General features: G+C 45.0%; 3 protein-coding genes across 3 annotated transcripts; 2 read left to right on the top strand and 1 right to left on the bottom strand.

Moving 5' to 3' along the window:
• Positions 1 to 4,539: 4,539 nt before the first annotated feature.
• Positions 4,540 to 6,227, bottom strand: LAJ45_04607 (uncharacterized protein; the record flags this gene model as incomplete). The annotated part of the gene is made up of 9 exons (XM_046114185.1): positions 4,540 to 4,579; positions 4,637 to 4,684; positions 4,928 to 4,983; positions 5,058 to 5,107; positions 5,173 to 5,198; positions 5,732 to 5,760; positions 5,824 to 5,972; positions 6,030 to 6,161; positions 6,212 to 6,227. The coding sequence occupies 9 exons, from the start codon at positions 6,225 to 6,227 to the stop codon at positions 4,540 to 4,542; spliced, it is 546 nt and encodes a 181-aa protein (XP_045972707.1).
• Positions 6,228 to 7,125: 898 nt separating this feature from the next.
• On the top strand, positions 7,126 to 9,668 carry LAJ45_04606 (uncharacterized protein; the record flags this gene model as incomplete). Its single annotated transcript, XM_046114184.1, has 7 exons — positions 7,126 to 7,701; positions 7,756 to 8,189; positions 8,250 to 8,419; positions 8,473 to 8,719; positions 8,780 to 8,928; positions 8,984 to 9,431; positions 9,488 to 9,668. 7 exons carry the CDS (start codon positions 7,126 to 7,128, stop codon positions 9,666 to 9,668), a joined length of 2,205 nt encoding a protein of 734 aa, XP_045972706.1.
• A 4,025-nt stretch (positions 9,669 to 13,693) lies between these two features.
• On the top strand, positions 13,694 to 15,365 carry LAJ45_04605 (uncharacterized protein; the record flags this gene model as incomplete). Its single annotated transcript, XM_046114183.1, has 7 exons — positions 13,694 to 13,768; positions 13,883 to 13,917; positions 13,995 to 14,086; positions 14,250 to 14,304; positions 14,665 to 14,787; positions 14,852 to 15,271; positions 15,323 to 15,365. The coding sequence occupies 7 exons, from the start codon at positions 13,694 to 13,696 to the stop codon at positions 15,363 to 15,365; spliced, it is 843 nt and encodes a 280-aa protein (XP_045972705.1).
• Between the last annotated feature and the right edge of the window lie 6,288 nt (positions 15,366 to 21,653).

The raw sequence follows: 21,653 nt of genomic DNA, 5'->3' as shown, positions 1-21,653 counted from the left end.
ACTGAGAAAGCTTAGGCCAATTCTATTCATTATCTACCTGAGCTCGTAGTACTTGAAGGAAATGCTCAAGTCGACTCGTCGACTACACTAATTGGGCCCTCATATCCTAACAGCCGAGGTGCTTCGTGTGCTGAAGTTTGAGTGATTACGCATGATTTTACATCGCATGTAGACTGCCGGATATATTTCCTATTGAATAACATGCCTTCCCCTAAGTACACATACCACCCAAATATAATCTCCTCATCACAGCTGTGGGGTGTTTGACGAAGCCTTGATTCCACTAACACCTCTAACCAACGGTTCGCTGCCTACCATGCCCATGCCCAGCCCTCCTTGCGTGCATCCACCCATCTCTCTCCCACAATGCACGAGCTCTCCCAGTAAGCAGCTATCAGACTGCGAGCGCTGCCCGAGTTTCCGCATCGCTCCTCAGTTGTGTACCAATCCTGACACACCAACAATACCAACATCCACTTTGTCTAGCGAGTAGTCTGTGTTTAATGAGTCGACTTTTCAGGTTTTCCGGAAAGTGCTTAAACTCATGGGTCTATCACATAACCCCGAGGAGAAAAAGAATTAAATAATAAATGGTTTCGAGACTAGTTAGCCCCTAACTCTGAGTTACTTATAACGCTAACTAGCTATTTCATCATACAGGGACTCGAGCCCTGATTGCCCAGGGCACCCCGACTGCTAGATCTATGAAGAGATAAAAACATATAATACCGGTTTTAGCCAGATCTAAACCTTGATGGTTCCTTGCAGATCGGCTGCGCGCAACTTCAGATCAGATTGATTTGGCACAAAGGGCACCCCCGAAGTTCGAAATCATTGGTCAAATCAAGGGAGGGGCCAAGAAAAGTGTGGAACCAGAAAAAACTACAATACCGTATTTTCTACCAGAAAGCCGTGCGCCCCAGGTGCTAGATGGGGTGGGTATTAGTACCGCAGGCGAGTTGATATAGCCAGTCACGCACCTGAATCAGTTACGCGAGTTTCCCGGGTACGCCACCGTTTGCGTATAAACTACCTGCGATGCTTGGATAAAAGCAGAAGAGGCGATAAATTCCCGTCGTATAAAACCAGATTATGCCGATGCCCTAGTTTTAGCACTTGAGGCAAAAGTAGTAGGTAACACTCGAGTCGCATGCTATTGCCTTCCAATCATTGTCCTACGCAGGATTTATTCCGTTAGTTCAGCTCTTATGCACACTCTCGATATTAATGTATGCACAATGCTTTTTCTTACTACGTCATTAGGAGCTATCAGCGATAAATACCAAACGGAACCTACGATCCACCTGGGCTTTATCTGGCTTCCATGTGCGCAGATGGTCGTCTGCCAGGGGTGCCTCAAGATAAAGTTATTTAATTTCTTTCAATTATGCTACCCCAACACCTCATCTCATTTGCATAAGCTCGACATTGCCTAAGCTTGTTGCAGGATGCTCCTGTACGTAGTATCTAATTGCATGTTTATTCCCGAATTTTTGACTTCTCTAGTAACAATGCTTCTAAATCGTTAGTCTCAAAAGTATTGGTCCTAGCTGTGAACTGACCTCGTCTACCCTGGGAGTTGGGGTCTCAAGCCCGGATTGCCGTTCGACCATACGGTATTCTACATATGCACAGGCGACATGCATTTATGCATGTGCCACAGTGGAGACCCGCGAGTTTGACAATCTCGTCATCGCACTACTCCAGATATAACCAAGTCAGATTTTAAATCTCCCTCCAGCTCGATCTTGATGCTGTCGTTGATCCTGGAGAGCGAATTCTCGGGAAAAGATACCGTGAGATCTCCCAAACTGTTCCTGAAAAAGTTGCCGCACTGGACGTTCATAAAAGTGCCTATATGGAGAAATTACATTAGGAAATGTATCTCCTGGTAGAATCTAGGAAATAACCTTGACTGTGAACCCTCCCCAAGTTCTGCTGCCTCGGCATCCCCGAAATGCAGTGAAGGTTAACTGGACTGCGACGTTTCTAATGGCCGGAAAGGGGCCAACCGAAGAAAAAGATAAAGAAGCATGGAATACAGTGATAAGAATAATCTAAGTGCAATTATTGATGCATCCTGGACCGCAACCGTAATTTCAAGAAAAACTACTGTGCCCCGTACTGCACTACTCCCACCCCCGATTTGAACCCAGATCCTAGGGATCAAATACGCGGTGTCAAACCTGACGAGCAGTCTCACTGTATTACCCACTAGACCACTTGTCTATGGTTTGAAAGCGCGGGAAGTAATACTTGAGGGCGGCTGATGACGAGGCTAATGCATGCCCTAGTACTAGCAGTATCAGTACAGTCGAATCTCCCTATAAGGGTATTCTCGGGACTAGAACAGTACAATATATGCACACTAAGGATATGAAATGGGACACAACACCAACGCCGAAGAAACTACATGTACATGTGGCACAAGCTCAAGATACTTTTGATTTTGACTGGGTGTTCAGCATTGACTTAGCTTCCCACATGATCTGACCTCATCTTTGAATTAACAGGATCTCGATCTTGGACAGTACATGTATGTTCCATGAAGCAGAGGTACTTCAAAGCGGTCTTAGGAGTATTCTCCCACGAGAGCTGTGAAACCTGATATAATATATTCTGCTCTGAGCGAGGTACTCAAGGTCTTGCATCGAGTAGTAAACGGGTTTTGAGAATGATTATCTAAGCATATCACCCCCCAATTGAAGGTTTCAAAATGGTTGTCAAATCTCGAGAGGAAGCTTGAGACGTACAGGAGGACAACTGAGGGCGATCTGAGATAGCCTCCTTCTATCTACCCTGGCGTCTTAGAGACAAAAAGATTTCCAATAACATAATAAACGACAGACAATTGCAACGATATCCGATCGCGAACGGAGCCTAAACATCACAGGGATACCCCAGCCTTTTGGCAAAAGTTAAAGTTGAGTCCTCATCTCTTCCACTGGTTTCACCACTCCCCGTGCTATCACAGTATATGCAGAAGCCTTACACTCTAGCTCTCCGCTTCGTCAGCTGCAGTCGTCACCAATATCGATCTGCAAGCGACTTACTACATGTACCCAGGGTGTTGGAAAGTGATGCACATTTTGGTTTGACAAAGGCCAATTACCCCAAATACCTATATTTTGGCGCAACGCAACACGCTCCCTAAATTCAAATTTCGAGTGTAGGGCGTCTCCACAATGGCTGAGAATTCATCTAGTGCTAATTGAATACAAAATAGCCGTTCTTCAAGCAAGAAGTCACTATCCAGTAGCGAAAATCAGTGTTAAAAAAACCAAAAAGTATCGATGACAGACTTTTTTTATTTATTTTTCTTATGAAAGGAATCTACACACTTAAATTAACCTCAAGATAGACTTGTGTACAGATTAATTCTCTCGTGGTTGAGATATCACCCAATGTGCATCATTTTCCGACACTCTGGGTATTATGGTTGTCAAAATTATCCGGACGTTCGCGTCGCAACCACACAGATTAGCTAGAATGACCGATTTTTGAAACCACTTCAATTGACTTCATATTGAAGCTTAAGATAATAGAGGTATAAGAAATCACAGAAATCAAATCTCTTGTACTCTTTCCTTGTGGTTGTGGAAAAAGGCGACGTTGAAATTGAAAATTTGGTTGCAACAATGTTCGGATAGTCAACCGTAATACATACTTCATACCAACCGCCCCGTGACCTTGCCGAGTGACTTCCCATGACACCACACCACACCACCCCACACCACTCCAAAACTAAAACCAAGCCACCACTACCAGGTAAGGTACATTTCTCCAAGCACGAAATTCACCTCCCGACGACCACGAGTACCCCTAACTACGGTTAAATCATATTACAATCAGGGTAAAATTACCCCGACAAGAGACCACCCCTGTCCATCACAAAATATGATGAGAGATCGTGCACCCATGTCATCCTCGGTTCCCGATGCCCGTCCTCTCCCTCCCCCACGAAATATATAGCTAGTGAGCTTGTATAATGATCATCGTTACCTATGGCAGGTATCTTAAGCGGATTATTTTAGCCCAGCGGAAGCCCGAACAGTGGGTTTGTGGGTACAACTTGATATATATGCGGGAGCTGGGTGTACCGGATCGCATGTTCGGAGGGTCTCCCCGTCTCCATATACAACCCTCTACGAATAGATATCTACATGGAGTTTGTAGAGTTCTTTTTAATATCCCACTCAGGATGTTTGGTTACCTCTTGTTATTTCGTACTGAATATTCAGGTACTTGGCTACTACGTATATCAAATCCGGAATTTGGGTTCCTCTAACACTTGGCTATAGCCCGAATTCCAATTGTGAGACAAAGCCACACGTACATATATGGCAAACTTGCTCCAATAAATTTCTTAAATATTCCCTCTCAGTAAATGTTTATGGCACGACGCTAGAAGGGTATAACTAACAACCAATCTAAGGGAATGAACAATCATGATCATGAAACTTATTGGAGCGCAGTAAACATTTATATCGGCTTCGGTATTCTAATTCGGACTGGTTATCTAATTGATACGTTCCGTTTTTAGTTTGGCGCGGGATGTATGACCGGATGCGTGCCTGATCTATGATGAAATATCGTAAGATTTTTTCTCTCTGTCGTTCTTTGCTGGATAGCATACCTACATAACCCCATACTCATCCTTCCCTCCGGCGTAGCTACCCCAATGCTGTTTATGCACCCCTCATTGCCCAATCTTGATTAAACGATAGAACGCAGGAACACAAGAAGGTAAACCAAGCTTATTCCAACACTTCGAAGCTTCTTAAGATTTTCTCGCTCCCTTGGATTTCCATCTGCCGACACCACTCTACATGCTAAATAGATGGCAATTCTCGTATTCGATACCCCCATGGCTATGAATTAGTAACTCGGCCTTGATTTTGCTGAGTAAATTGCATTTTGATGCTACACTGCATCTGTTCCGGGGGACATGGACCGTAGGTAGTTAGTGGTGGATAACCACTTCTGGATGGACGCGTGTCAATTCCGCACACAGGATAGCTATCATCCACGGTTGGTTGTCAGTCTAGTGCCCAGACCTGTTTTGATTTGAATGTGTGTCTCCACGAAATGCGACAACAAAACCAGTCTGGGAACGAGAGACTAGTTAGTTGGTAGCATCGATAGTGATAACGATCAGTATGTGATAGATACCTATTATCCACTCCTCTCCCCCCACGCTAATTAGCACAGTTATTTCTGTCGTTTAGCGAGATTCATCGATATGACTAGCTAGTTTTGACCGATCTGAGGTCGTACATAATAATCATTTAGGCCTGAACTCCCGGCTATCAATCGGCCAACCAGGTGGGTTTCCTCAAAATCAATCGTGCACGATGTATGACGTCTTTAATTCATACGGAGGAATGAGTTTCTAGAGGACCTTTTCACGTGGGGTGTCACTAGGGTGAGCTGTTTTCTCCTTGCCCCAGTCGAAAACTCTCGGCCCGGATCGAGAGATCCCGGATAGATGCTTCAAAAGAGAATACTAGGATAATTACTGGTCCTGTGAGTTTTAACCTTTAGTTTCGCAGAGGCTTAGTGAGATAAAAGTAGCATACAGTCGTTTCTGGGTCAACGACGAACCCGGCTCGATGACGAGTGGCTACTTTTTGGGCTGATAGTCAGTCAAAGCAAAGGGGTCGGGGCGCCTTTGTTGGCTTTTATTGGCTTCGATTGGCCTATTCGCCATCGAACTGGTTTCATCGTTGACCCAGAGACGACTGTACTTAAAATATTCTGCTATGGCACCTAGTTAGGCCGACGTTGATATGTCTGTAGGAAGCGCGGATTGACCTTCCATACCATCTGAACAGATCCTAACCTTTCTCGGGTATTAAATGATCTAAGATCAGGGTTTAGAAAATCCCCCACTCCGGCTCCGATGCAAAGGCGGTAACTAGCATTGCCTTCCAGGCATTGTAATATAGAATGTAGTTCCACAGCAGGGGCACCTGCAGTCTAGTAAGAGCCGTGTTTACTGGAGTCTGTATTCTTGCTGCAGCCCTCACCACATGTCAAACAGGACTCCCCCAAAAACGCAGATTCTTGCTGGCTTGATATCGAGAAATAATTATGAGGTCGAGGGGGCATATAGCACCTCAATTTTTGATTCAACGCCGGGTGTACGGAGGAAAAAACATCTATTATCATGGTTAGCAAACTCGTTTTTTTCGAGAAATGTTTCTCTTACGAAAATTTGACCACATTTAGAACAACTTCTTGCGTGGAGGTTGGTATTTTTTTAATGAATGGGCGGTAATTATAAAGTGCATTGCAGTTTGAAAACACAAGGTTTGCCATGTCGTCTGTGCCCAACTCATTATCTATTGAAGTTATGATCGACAACCGGGAATTCGAAGATACTCATATAGCTCATGGATCCTTATGTTTGTCAAATGGATTTAATTGATCCTTTGAATAATCGTCGATTGGGGTTCGGAGTTTCTCCATAAGTCGGCAAATGACGCTATGCTAGGCACACTACGCATAGAGTGCCCTGAAAGGAGAACGTGTACTATCGCACTAGCATCTGACAGGTGTCCAACGCCTGTCAAAACTAGCCCAAAGCCCCGTTAACTTCCGTTCCCGTAGCCCGATGAGCAGCCGTTGAATCAGTGGTACCAGTGGCGGTGATTTAGAAGAAAGAATTTCACTACAGAACTCAAATTTCTTTGTTGTGACAAAAGAGTTAATTGTATTTCTTAGAATGTCAACTTTCGTCGTCGCCGGTGAAATCGACTCACTTGCCCGGGTTTAATTCAAGCGCTCAGTTGGGACTAAAATGTAGGGATATTTGTACTAGTCCAGATTGAGATTTAATATTATATATGCTAGTAACAATGTGGGACCCGGGAGCTCGCTTCAGGTCCCAATAATGACGATCGTTTGGTAGATGGTTAGAATCCTTGTTCATGAGAGGAACGGATGAAGAGTAGAGGAAAATAACAACGGCCTACGTATATTCAACGCCGCAGAGACCGAGCGCAGTTATTCCCTGGAAGTTTTGTGGGCGCATATAAGGATACATATGCCTTTGATCTTTACATGCACCCTTCTCGAATTAAGCTTCTTTCTTCATTCGTGAGTTTGCACGTATTCTGCAACATGCATTTCCCCGGTCTTTTTCTCTCGTTACTTCCCTTCATATCTCTTATTACAGCTCTTCCTCAGCCAGAGTCAAGCCTCGAGGATAGTCAGCTACTCGATCGCGATCTTGATATTCCAATCATTAGCGATGCTCTCGTAGCCCTCGATGATCTCGTTGGAGGAAAAATCCTTGGCGATATTGTCTCATACCTTCTTCTGAATCCTCTCACCAGTGCCAAATTCCCCGGCCTCACCTCAGTCCTCCAAGGTGCTCAGGATAAAAATGTCACTTGCGAAGAATTTAATCGGGGCCTGCTCTCTGCAATTCAGCTGCATCCTGCCTTCACAAAGGCTCATAATGAGCTGGATCCGGATCTGCAAGAGAAAGTCACCGCGTTTATCAGTGGTAAATCGGCCTCTAGCATCATAGGAAAGAGGGGTTTCTACATTCCTCCTAGCCCAGCTGCGAAACAACACTTCAAACGAATGGAAGAATCCGGAACCACGCCAATTTCAAGGCGCTGGTTGAATGCAAAGAGGGATACAAGTCCTGTTATCTACGAGGACACAAGTAATTCAACATCTCCCATGACTGTAAGTCATTCCAAACCTCTAAATATAAGTATAAATCGAGTACTGACCCCTCAGGTATACGTTGCTGCCGAGTTCGAGAACTGGGGTCTCACAGTTTCCAACACTCCCGCATATACCTTTGTCCCCACCACGGTTAAGGGACTGCAGAACCTAATCACCTGGGCAAAGGCTCAGAAGCTTAGGGTACGTGCTGCTGGATACAGACATACCTGGGGCGATATGTATTCCGAAACTGGTCATGTGTTCGTATCCATGCTAGATACGAAGACTGCAACTACTGTTCCTGACCCTTCATCTATTCTCCCGAACGCCGCCTCAAATGTTGCAAATGAATTCAAGCAGATTGAACTAGCATCAGAAGATGTGTCCGGCTCCGGTGGGAAGAAACGACTTGTGAGACTCGGTGCTGCAGTAACAAATGAGGAGTTTAGAAGATGGGCTATTGCGAATAATGCTTGGACGGTACCGGTTAATGTTGTCATGGTTGAGTAAGTCAATTCTTTCTCGGAGGAAATAGGTTTGTGGTAACTAATATGATATCAAAACAGAATCACATATGGGGGTTCGAATGCGCCTATCTGCCATGGGGGAGGAATTCAGCATAAAACGCTCAGTGACCTTGTTCGTCAAGTTGAATATGTTGATGTCAACGGAGTACATCAAACTGTATCTGATCCAGCTCAACTCAAGGCTGCCGCTGGTGCCTTCGGACTTTTGGGTAAGTCTAGTATTAAATAAATACGCTATGAGACTTTTTATTGAATTTAGCAGGTGTCGTTACCCATGTAACACTTGAGCTAGATTCTATGACCTACGCCAACATGCAACCAGCTAAGCCCGAAATTGGCCTTACAATTCCACCACCCGAGGGATATACCGTTCCAAAGGCAATCAGAGAAACTTACACTGATGCACAGCTCGAGGAAGCAAGACTAGACTGGATTTCCAAAGCTGAGAATTCTTACTATTCGGAATATTTTTGGTTTCCTTATCAGGATAGAAGTTTTGTCAACGTCTGGTTAGTACCCAATATTAAAAGGTGAAAAGCAAATATACTGATTTTTGCATCCTAATTTAGGAATAATACCGAAGACTCTACAGGAGCCATCGATTATCCTTCTGCCCCCGATCAGTTCAACCAATGGATCCAAGGATGGCTCGGAGGTGTCATTAATGATGATCTACTTTTCCGAGCATTCCCGGGGCATTGGCAGGCCGTTATACTCTGTAAGTCTTTCTTTACCCTACATAATTAATCAACCCTAATTAGTTGTCTATGTAGCCACCGCTGCAATGCTTGGTCTCCCAGACTCAGATGTCAAAACATACCTAATCGACGCCATCCACTTCCGTCGTGGTGTCCAAAACATGCGAGTCCGGGACATTGAGCTTCAGATCCCAATCCCAGCGCTTGCAGATGACCCAACTAAGCCTGATTGGACAGTGGTACAAAAGGCATGGTGGGACGCTATAGAGATTGTCTATGCTGACGAAAGTGCACCTATGAGAATCGCGCTTGAGTTGAGAATTATGGGCGATAGTGATATAATCATGGCACCACAAACAGGAAACAGTTTTGGGACAGCTAGTATTGAAGTGTTGACCACCATGCCAGCTGCAGATGATGGCTCATGGGCTCCATTCGCCCAAAAGATTGCAGACAAATGGATGAGCTATACAGGACCAAATGGAACGTTGATCAATACTCGCCCGCATTGGGCCAAGGAATGGTACGTATTTCCACCATGAGGGCTTGTTCTTTTTACTAACAGAACTTTATCAATAGGCAAGGAATGACAATCAATGGTACTGATTGGAAACAATATCTGAAGGACGTTTCATACAAGGATGAGATTCCTCAGTTCTTGAATGTACTTGGTGAGATTGGAGCTGAACAGGGCTGGGAGTTGAAGGACTTGAAGGAGCGCTTCTCCAACCCCTTCTTAGATGATATGTTCTTCGAGTAGATACTTTTTCTCTAATCTTCAAAGGGTCTATCAATAATTAGCTAAAGAACTTTATAATATAATGTCGAGGTTGCAGGTTTTGTAATTGCAGAAATAGTTGATTAGCCCATTGCTGTTTTCTTATCCTAAATCACAAACACGTATATCGTGGGATATAAAGCCGCTTGCGAACTATATTATGTCCCTAAATACCGAGCGTGACCTGAACCCTGGGAGAGACATAAAGAAGCTTCGTGATATTCCTAGTAGAATTTAAATATCCTCCAACCTCTCCTATCATTGATGAATTAGTAGAGTAGCCGTGACTTCCGCAATTTAAATTATACATGCGCCGACAGGGACTCAACAATGATGGTCAAAGGTTGATATGAAGTTACAATCGACAACGCAGCAATGGTTGGATCAGGACGATCGATAATCTACAAGCACATGTAATATTAGTATAGGCAGATTGGTAGGCCCATTTGCCGAAGTCAAAAGAAACTTAGCTTAGTTGATCAAAGAGATACCGAGAGATCGAGATAGAGGGATCCGGGAGTTGTGATCTATATAGACTGGCAACTTATCGCGAACTGTATTTCTATTCCATTACTGCTAGAGTGCATATTAGTAGAGTATAGTACGTTCTCTTATACCAACTTGCTTCACGGCTACGTACATGCTCGTTCCCGTCGGATTCCATTTGCTAGGGGTCGGGAGACGATGAGAGCAAGGCTGTGCCAGAGATTACAACAAGATATTTGTCACAGAGAACTTTTTTATTTTACGCCCCAAGAATCATTGGCTAATGTAGGTACAATGTGGAAATTTCTGCAATTATCACGAGCCATAAGGAGTGGCCATGGATGCCGACCTACTAAGGTAAGCCAAACTTAATCTGGATGTAAGCGACCCTGCTTGCAAAAATATAAATCGATCAGCACTGATAATGAATGGGTGGTCGGGATTTGCACTTTACCATGCATGCTTCCCGAAACTCTATTGAGAGCCTATTTAAATTGTTCCCGGCCCCTTGTGCCGGGTACAGCACCTAGATAGAGAAATGATAAAAGTCCCAAGTGATGCAATGCTACTCTCTGGATCTCACAGCAACAAGTGCAAAACAAACAAAACCGACACAGAAGAGCTTATCTGTCTTTGGATCCGAGATTTTTCTCCTCGCATCGAATCATCATCCAAGACCTATTTATGTCCACAAGTCTTACAATCCAAAACCCGGATAGAACTCCAGAAATATTGCACCGTAAAACACAAGGAAGAAGAATAATCTTGGGTAATTGAATGTGGAGTGGTAGACTGCACTGTCCCCTTAATTCCTCAAGTCGCTTTATCGATTTGTAATCGCTTCCTTTCACCACAACTTTTCTGCTGGTTTTTGGAATAGAAGTTAGTAGAATATACCCAAGCACTCTAGCTCCCCCCCCCCCCCCCCCCGTGTCTGCCACGTTAGGGCGAATGGACATCTGCTCGCTTTCCCGTCCCCTACTCGATTGACCTCTTATCCGAGCTTGTAGGTCGATAATCACTATTGCCTTATTGATCGTCCTGCTGGCATCCTTCTTCGCGGGTTGATGCACTACATGCGGCATTCGCCGCGGCCGGTCGGTCGGTTAGTTGCACGGCGTCATGCATCCTCACTCGACCCGGGCACAGAGGCTCGCTTCAATAACAATCTGTTGTCCCTACATTTAAAAGGAGTAATTTTTCGACATCGTTGTGGTTTATATATCCACATATGAATTCTTTAGTCACTAGCTTGATGTATGTATGTAAGTACATGGTTTTTTGGGGTACAGGGTACAGGGGAATTTTAAGGATGAAGCATATTATGTTATAATTATGTATTCCGCACAGATGCCCTGGAGATACATGTGTGTGTACCGTGCGTTGGGCCTTTCTCTTGTGTTGATTGGAGCTGAGTGTGTAGTAGAGCAGACTTACAGGGTTATGTGTAAGGTGCAGGATGTTGTGGGACGGTGACATACATGTAAGTATCGTAGGACGGAAAGAACTGGAGTATTTGAAGTAATACTTCTTGAAGAGGGTATGTATAAGTCGGTCACAGGGGGAAACTGAGTTTGATTCCCACTCGTTGGCTGTAGTTAAGAGAGGTGAGGTGTGTACATGTATGTTTTAACTGGAGGGAGAGGTTACATCTTAACAACGAAACAAAGTTTATTGCTCCAAGTGGGCCGCTAGCAGTACCTGGGATGAGCACGCACCACAGGAGTACAGGTAGTCACCCAATGGCCGAGTCACAACTAATACAGAGTTACATTTGGTAAACACCTTTGTCAATCACCACCTCGATTAAACCTCCTTTTATTGATTTCGACTTAGTCTCTTCACATGTAGGCACACGTGTACTTCATCGGTTGTTTGTACGAACATAATCAAATTTGCAAAAGAGATCGCCAAGGTGCCAAACGAAAGAGAATCCCTTTTTCTTTTTCTTTCTTTCTTTTACTGGTCATCAGTACACCCCCCCCCCCCCCCCCAGGTACTTCTACGTCAAAGATCTCATCCTCAAATTTGTTAGAGCAGCTATGCACCCTAAAGATTTACAACGTTATTATAGCTTCCGGTACTTCGAGCCGCACAAGTACAGAAAACCACTCAAGACTAAGTCGGTAGTGGGAAGGGCCCAGGCAGCGTGCAAACCAATGGTATTAATCATTAGCCTCACCAATGTGATATGAGATGGAAATTTGTCACCATATGAATGCAGGAAAGGAAGCTTCGGAGTTTATGGCTCCCCCAGTATTGTGGGGTTAACCGTTTCGGGGCTTGATCACAAAATGAGAAACAGCTCGGGAGATCCCCCGGCTACCCACCACCGGAGGGGTTCAAGGCCGTCTCAAGAGAATAACATCGTTGTACTGAGAAGGGATAACCTACGATTATATGGATCATAGATCGATGGAACTTCAATACCTAGTTGACCTGAGATTGTGGGAGAAATTGTACCTTGAAGTGGGTAAAACTACCCGCTACACGCGCCCCAATGCGTGGAAATACGATAGGAAGCTCTGTGAGTAGTGTCCTTACGATGCACTTTACCTCCTTTCAGTAGTTCTGTGCAAAGGACCGTCTAATGCTCTAGGCTGTGTCGATCACTCACTAGCTACTGCCGTGTCCGTTGGGGATTGCATCTACCACGGTTTCTCCATACCAAGCTATGACTGTCAAGCATTGAATTAGAGTAAGGCGCTCGGCTGCCATTTAGTACTCTACTCTAATATGAATACTATGGATCTACCATGTTAGGGAAGATATGCATTGTATTAACTATGCGTATGATTATACATGAATCCTCTGCCTGCATACACCATATCAAGGATACTTTACTCAGCTGTGCTGAACTTATTCCTGAAGCCTCAGCAAGAAAACAGGAGCCCCCAGATATATTCTGTTCTCCGAGTGGCTGCTCCACAAGATCCACAATAAGCCACACGCCACAAGCCCGCCTATGTATTCATTTATCAACACAAATCCAACTCGTGCACTCTCACACGGCTAGCAAGGAACAATCCAGTTCCTTCAAGGCTGAGGTGTGTCGGATCGATATCGGAAACCTCGCGAATCGCAACCCTGCTTCCCCATCAACTCAGCAGCCAGCCACGTCAAGTAGGCAAAGGAAAAAAGTTACTACCCATCAAAGTGCGTTTAACTAGTTCAGCATTCCGTGCAACAGCAACCCCTTCCAATCCCCCAAGCCCCACACTCAGGGCAAGGTCAACCCAATGAAACTTCTAAACTGTACTCGTCTCCGAGCCAACCGCGTTTATGACACCTAACCACCATCGACTAAGGGGCGATAAAGTGGGCGGGAAGCGCAGTCTTCTTCGCTCCCCCAGTTACCCCCGCTTTTATATAAATCAGCCACGGTTCCGGTCCCTCGGTAACTACTGAACTAACCCCTGGCAATTATTCTCCTACCCAACGCACCGGCACTCCAATAGGGTAATTGGGCCACATTATCGTTTTCAATTGCACAATTTATACAGTTGTTATTGTCTGAAGCAATGTCAAACATTACCCCCGAGTCTTTGGTGTCGTATTGGGACTACGAAGATGGAAACGATATTATCACAGCTGATGTAAGCTCTGACTTGAGCATACTCTCAGAGTGGCTTTATGACTTTTCTCTTCCGTCCCATGTGAAATAGCGATAAACTAAAGGCTAACTATGTTTTTGCGACTGGGATAAATAGTCGTTTGACAGCGACTCGGCATACGAGGATGGCGGGTATTTGATAAAACCCCTACCGTTCGTTCTGGAACTCACTATTGGACTATAAATCGGCTGACACATACTAGCGATAGGCCAGTCGAAGATTTGACGCTTCTTTCCCATGAGAGAGAAAACGTATGCAAGTATGAGAATGGGAGAAGATATCATAGGTATCATGAAGGACGTATGTATTCACGTGTACACCTCAACTATCAGCAAGCCCACCACACCCTTTATTAACGGCTTCGATATATAGAATACGCTTTCCCGAACGACAATGTATGATTCAATCGCTTCACTGATCTTGCCGTGAATCTAAGATTCGAGATTGCTAACCTCCTTGATAGCAAGAGCTCGAACGAATGGAACTACATCATCACATCTCGACCCTGGCCTTTGGAGGTAAACTTCATTTTTCGCCCATTACCACCGGTGAGGGAGACCATTCACCGATTCTAGATCTTGGATTTGGGTCAGGTATGATTGTTCCCCGAAAGCCCAACTCTTTATGAAACAAAACTAACAAACAGACTGCTAGGAATTTGGGCTGCTAGTATGGGTATAAAAAAACCTGTCTTTGACTGGTTTATATTGGCTGTTGAGACCTATAGCTAATCGATCGACAAAGCCGAAACGTACCCTCACTCGCAGGTGATTGGAGTAGATCTCAGCTGGACGGAGCCACTTTGGTAATTATAAAACCTATACTTTCTATTTCCTGTATAAAACTCATTCGCATTCCAGGTGTCCGCCTAATTGCAGGTTTGAAGTCGACGACTGTGAGCATGACTGGCTTTACAAAAAAGATTATTTTGAACTTGTACACATCCGGTATCTCAGTGGGTCGATACGTGATTGGGACCGTTTATTCCAGCAGGCATACCGGTATATATTGTCTTTAACATTAATTCCTCACTATTATATATTGTTTTACTTATTTTCCTTTTAGACATACACGCCCCGGGGGCTGGATCGAACTACAAGAATCTGACATCGAGCTCTACTGCGATGACAACACGCTTCCGCCTGACAGCATTCTTCTGGAGTGGTTCGTCCTGATGAACAAAGCCGCCACCGCCAGCGAGAGGCCCTTCATAAAAACGCAACTCTTCAAGTCTTGGCTTGAGCGCGCATGCTACGTAGATGTGAAGGATAAGCTATTCAAAGTACCAATCAATCAGTGGCCGAAAGACAAGAAGATGAAGGAAATTGGCCGCTATGAGACATTGAATGTTGCTGAAGGGCTCGAGGGCTGGAGTATGGCATTGTTTACGAGGGTATTGGGATGGGAAAAGGACGATGTTCTCGTATATTTAGAAAAAATAAAAAAGGAGTTTAGGAATAGGAAGGTGCATGCGTATTGGTCGTTGTAAGATAAATATCTCCCCGAGTTCTTTCATGAATACTGATGAGGTGATAGAAGAGTTACCTACGGGCAAAAACCTATGGACAGTAGTACCTAATTGCGGCCGGCGTGAGCGTTTCCTTTCTTCCCTAGTTCTTAAAACTGTATATATCGAAGCCGCTACTATGCTGCTTTAAAAAAACACCACAACAAAATATTTAGTTAAGTTAATTGGTTAATTGGGTAGTTTTTTCTTTTTTCTTTCTTTCTTTCATATCGGGGTGGGGGCCGGTACATAGGGCTATGCATGGGTTGTACAGTCACACCTCCCTATCTCGTAATTCGATATCTCGGATCTCTTGCTGTCTCGTACGAATTTGCGGGACAGGTACTGCCCTTCTCCACCAAAAACTATTTGCTGTCTCGTATATTTGCTATCTCGTAGGGGTTTGGCTCCAGAATACGCCAACGACATAACGAGGTGCGACTGTAATTCCTTTGAGACCTTTCAATATTCTACATACATATATTAGTGGGTTATTTTGTGGTTTTGTGCATGGTGGCGTTGAATTGGGTATATATTATTTTAATTTAATTCATTAGTTGAATTTGACTAAAAACCGTATTCGGCCCGGCATATGAATTCGGCATGTGGCTTTCCATAAGATGTACTTCACTCTACCTATCGGCTCACGGCATGGAATGTGTGTTCGGGTTGGTGATCGGCATAAAGCTTCTTCGAGGTCGCTCATATCATAGATAGAGTAATGATATTAGAGGCTTTCAGTTGACCTGAATTTTCATCAAAGTGAAAGGGAAACTCATGCAGCTAAAGTTGCGTCTGCTTCTGCAGCTGACATGTCACTTTCTGGTAAATACTCAATGCTAAATATTCCGTCCTCAATTATTTCTCGGTCTACACCTACAGGATGCCTTTCTTATCAATAGTTTAACGCGCTCAGGACAGACTCTTGGCTACAGGAGTTTCCTTTTCACTTTGGAAATAACAGGGATCAACTGAAAGCCTCTATTGAAATTTGAAATTTACCACACACCTGAGCCACTAACGCAGCACCGGGGATGTCCGACCGGCTGACTGCCTGTCTGTCTACACAGCTAGCAGCTGATCTCATACCATATGGCTCTTTAACGAAAGGTGGCGACGATGGAACTTCCCAGGGCGTTCGTTGTTGAGATATTGGAAAAAGAATCCCTGCCAAGAAGGAGGCGCCAAAGTGCAAAACGTACGACCGCCGTCACCATGCCTAACTGTGGCCCAAGCAGATTGTGGAAGTTGGCAGGGCTGCCGCGATGGACCGAAACAGGTTCCCGTCTGCCGGAAATATCATATAGATCATTCCTATCGCTGTAAACACCAGGCCCAAAGCTCCGAACGAAGTTGCCGCAAGTTGCCTGGTCCAATCGTTCGGGGGGTCGGTTGAACGGAGAGCCAGAGTAACGAGTTTTTCAAGCCTTTTCCGGTGCTTCTCTCAAGTTGCTTGCCACGACGCAGCACCCCCCCCCCCCCAATTGGTCACAAATGCTTTTCTTTGTTTGGGGAAGAAGAAAAGTAGCTGCCATGATTCCTGCAACCCCGGCACAGAGCCAACAAGTACCCACGGGACGACCCAGTCTCGTGTTTGGCTCCCTGTCCGCTCACCCGGTACACTGGCTGGTTGGTACCAGGACCTCGGACTCGGGCCGGCACATGCCGCTAGTGCAGAGTACGTCCGTGCATGGATGGATGGGTATAAGAGCTTGGTCATATGGGTACGCGCAAGTAGGTGGCCTGAAGAAGGCAGAGGGTCCTTAGCTTGTTGGGTAATCCCGGAGGTAATTCTCCGGGTGAGGATAGGTTTCGGAGAGTGAGGTGTTGGGAAAGGGGATGGGGTGAAGACGAGAGTCCGAATCAGCGGGGAAAGAGTGCTTTGGAAGAGTGACTATTTCTCGCCATGTTTGCATCCCTGGTTTGGCTTCACTCCGCAAGCCTAGGAAATTGGGTACAGTCGCTCACCTACTGACGGTGGATCCTGTCTGATGGTTCTGTTTGCAGTAATTTGCCCTTGGCGTCCACAACCAAACTCTGTTATTGGCCTCAGATCCCTGACAGGGTCCGCCTTCACCCCGTGAGTGAGTGTACCTACTCTAATTTCTCGGGAGGGATATATTTAGACCGGATCCAAAGACCAATTACTGACAGCTAGCGGTAACTACTGCCTGCGCTCGTACCGAGAGATGTATCTCCTGACCAATGAGATACTGAGGGTATATGTCGGGGTAAAGGACCAGCATTAATTCCAGAGCCCTGGCACCTACGAAAACTCGTGGGTGCATGGGGAAACACTGTGAAACTGTGCAACTGTAACCAGGAAAGAACACTCTCCACGTGCTGAAGGAAACCGGGAACAGATAATGTGCAGGACCGATAACGTCACATCTTAGGGACCTTCTCTGGACGACCGGACCAGAGATGCTCTTGCTCGGCCACGTGCATATCATGCCCGCGTGGTTACAATATTTTCAGTCAGCAATAACAGGGGTCGAGCACTAAGATTCGGAGGTTGAAATAAGCAATTGGTGAACGACGTAGGTACTGTCGTTCACGGGGTATTGGTGGATACTGGGTATTGGCGAATTGCAGGTAAAATTTGGCTTGGCTGTCTCTTTTTTTGCCCTGTCCACCATCACCCAGTATCCGCCAATACCCCGTGAATGACAGTAGCCAGGTGAATGATAAGGCTATCCCCAAAGGACAAAAAAAGAAAAGAGCAAAACCTTCTTCTCCTTTATGCGTGTAACTAAGGGCCCGCCTAGGAGCGGCCCAAACCGGAGTTATTTTTTTTTTTTTTGGGGGGGGGGGGCAAAACGGAGTTCTAGTTAAAACTCCGTTCTGAGAAAATGAATAGTGTTTACCATTTTGCGGGTCCAGAAAACAACGCTAGCTCAACCAAAACGGGTTTTTTAAATAGGACCTCCTACCTGCTTTTTCCCACAGCAACTGCAACTGACTATCGATGCAGCCACTACAACGGTTGCCATCATCAACATATCATAGCACTCCCAAAGATTTTCGATAAGGGACATCAAGCAAAACTTTGTTTCCTACAGTGGCCGGCTCCAAACGGGTCCCAATTGACTATCCAGGTCAGTGTCGATAATTCTCTCCCCTTTGGAGGGGGGGACATCTATTTACCTACACGCGGCATCCTATCATGAGGTTAAATATATACTACCATACCTTGGCGAATGTGCAATTAAACAGGGGCTCAAATTAATTCCCGGTAACTTCCTCCTAACTGCTGGCGGGTTGCAATGGAGCTCTCATGAGATCGTGGTGAGGTGCTGAACACGCCTCAAGTCTGTTGCCATCCGAGTGGATTTAGGACGGTACGTTAAGTAGACTGGCTCTTTCTATGTTAGGTTGCATCTTAATGGATAGTTTTTGAAGTAACTTGGGAGGTGGATTCTTACATGTACTTGTAGTTACTTTCATTCGTGACGACAAGAGGGGAGAGAGATGTAGTCTTCTCTGCTCGTGTGAGTACAGAGATTTCTAATGCAGTACTTGTACTCTTGGCAACGTACGACGTACATTCCCTACATGTAGTATTCATCTCCGAGCAGGGATATATTACCTAACCCTCGTTACTTATTAGGATTAGTGTGAATTGCAATATGGGATTAATTAGCACAGTATCAAAATATAGACGCCTTCTTCCGCCGGAACACCCCCCTCGCTGGAACAGATATTTATCTGTTGATATCTTAGTAGTGATAAAAACCAGTTCAAGAGGTAAAGAGCCCAATTCCAACGTCGATATTACTTCTGGTGCTAGTCGAAACTCTTCCGTATAGTGCATGTCCAACAGATAATCATGCCTAGGCAGAATGTCCGATTATCGTTTTTTTTTGCTAAAGATATAATTAATTCAGAATCTCACACGCCAAAGATAGCACGTTATATGAGAACAGCCACTTCTGACAACACGATTGTGAAAGTCAATCACAAAATATCACTCGCATAGCGAAATTGGAAGAGCTTACTCCGTGTTGATTGATTAATTAACCATTCATTCGTGAGTTACTCCCTGTTGGAGATTATAGCGTTTTTGGTTTCCTTGGGTGGTCAGGTGTAGAGTACACATGCTGTCTTTAATACATTAGTCGAAGACGATTCACGAATTTCATAGGGCTTTCTAAGAACACATGGTAATTCTGATTACGTGGCTACGGTTAATAGTGTGCGTTCAATGATTCCTCTTTCGCTGCTTGAACTTGTTATGAGAACGCGTTAACAATCCTTAGTAGACAACTAGGAAGTTTGGCGTCTGTCGGTTCTTGTGGCCAAACACCGAACAGCTCAGGTCCAGGCCACAAATATATACGCCCAACTCATCTAGTGCTGGGTTACTTAGGAGGATCAGGAAAAACTATTTTACTCCGCACGTAGTTTTTTATATCCGCCAGACCAAGCACATAAATATAAAAATAAAACTCTTCTGTACTAGCAGCGAGTGATATCGTGTGATTAACTTGCCGGGATATTGCTATAAGGTTAGCACCCAACCATCGATATCGATACCGACAACCCCTTGTGAGGTACAAGGCTGCAGCATAATTGTGTAAGATATCAACATAACAATAGGCTCTTGTCACCTTCTTTCCTTGTTAGCATTGTCTCGATGGCTCATATATGTATGGATGAGTTGAGTCTTGTGATGTCGAACTAAGGGGCCTACGGGACCATGTAGGGGTATTCCCGGTTCAGAAGTGGATCTGATGTGATTGGGCAGGAGCGCATCTGATCCGCCGGAAAGGATGTCAATGACACTACTGCAGCTGACTGGAGGAAGGGTACCTGGCATAGTTGGTTTATGTGCAACTGAACCTACAAGGAATCGTATATATATCCAATGGTGGGGTACGACTGGGGGAGAACGACAAGGGACCATACTAGGATAGTAATCTTCATATGTAATCAAGAGCTAGCGGTGCTGGTCAATGATCTCTTGTTCCTCCTCTTTTCTCCGTGTATCGATCAGCAAAACTCAAACAATTGGCACTTCTTATGTGCCGCTCGCAGGCTTCGCCGCATATTTTCTCACCCTCTTTCTAGATATGTAGATCTACAAGGTATGGACTACATACCTCTAAGAGGGGGCGTTGCTTCGGGGAGATCACCCCCCCCCCCCCCCGGGGGAATAATAGGCACAGCACATGTAGAATATATAGACCTCGCTGCATATATAGAGTACAGTGAGCGGTAAGGTTATTGTAGAAATGTGGGATAAATCCTATTCGCCCAACCAGGTATACAAACCCTGTTTCCAGAGTCTATCTTACACGATATAAAACCTTAGTTGTGATAGTTACCAGTTCTTGCATGTTGGGGTCTCGAGTACCCCGAGCTAGTACATACAAGTATCGTGTAGTCGTTAATCCCGGGCTGAAACTGCATCTTAGCAAATCGCAAGCTATCCGACTGTCGCACAGTGTTCTGCTAGTAATATACCTAAGTCCTTTTTCCTTTTGCCTGTTGCAGGGCACAGAACTATTACTGGAAGCTCGGCGCTCTTGGTTTTCGTCCCGTTTTATAGTGCAAACCGATTGAAGAATAACCTTTAGCGAGTAGGATGTTAAGGCTTTCTCTTCAATAAGAACCGAGACCAACCCATGAAGATCACAATTTCGACATCAGTTTGTGCGGCCGATGATCTTTTGAGTCTTCTGGCTACTGTTGTGAGAGATTTTCTTGTACAGCTTACCCTCAAAGGAACCAGAAAATGCAAGTAACGGAAATAGGGATTATTTGTATGAGAGAACGACGCCACTCCATACAAATTATCCTTGCCATGAGCAACTGCATTTTCTGGTTCTTACGCTGGTAAGCGTGTACTCTATCCCTTGCCATTTGGAACCAGATTTCAATGTATCGTGGCCTCAACCGACGAATAGGTGACAGCCTAGTCCTTTCTTCCACCTCTTCCTACTCTTTCGTTGAACCTCTCCATCATCCGCATCTTATCTTGTCCACTACTAATGTGAATGTCCACTCTTGAGATCCCTGGACCCTCTCTATGCTCGCTAGACCTTCTGGTATGTAGCTGGATTTCTGAGGAGTACAAGAGTGAAACCGCTCGTGGAATTGCTCTAAGCGAGATGTCGAAAAACCTGCTTGCTTCTTCACGACAGTGGGAATCTATCGACAAAAATTCTCAGGTGCATATCGAAAATCTTTGTGTGACAAGTCTTCCCAGCTTCTAGACGTTCAAGCGAATGGAAGTGACGCTCGGTGCAGCTCTTGCAGTTGCTGGATCTCCTTGGCGCGTGACACCTAACCCAGAAAGGAACGCCAGGTTTTACCAAGGGGGAAGCTTAAGATCGTTCGGGATTAGCTGCACATCAC

Source organism: Morchella importuna (genome assembly GCF_003444635.1).
Source record: "Morchella importuna strain M04M26 chromosome Unknown Morimp01GS011, whole genome shotgun sequence".
Classification (NCBI taxonomy): domain Eukaryota; kingdom Fungi; phylum Ascomycota; class Pezizomycetes; order Pezizales; family Morchellaceae; genus Morchella; species Morchella importuna.
The sequence above is the reverse complement of the archived record's forward strand: the minus strand, read 5'-3'. Positions and strand labels throughout refer to the sequence as shown.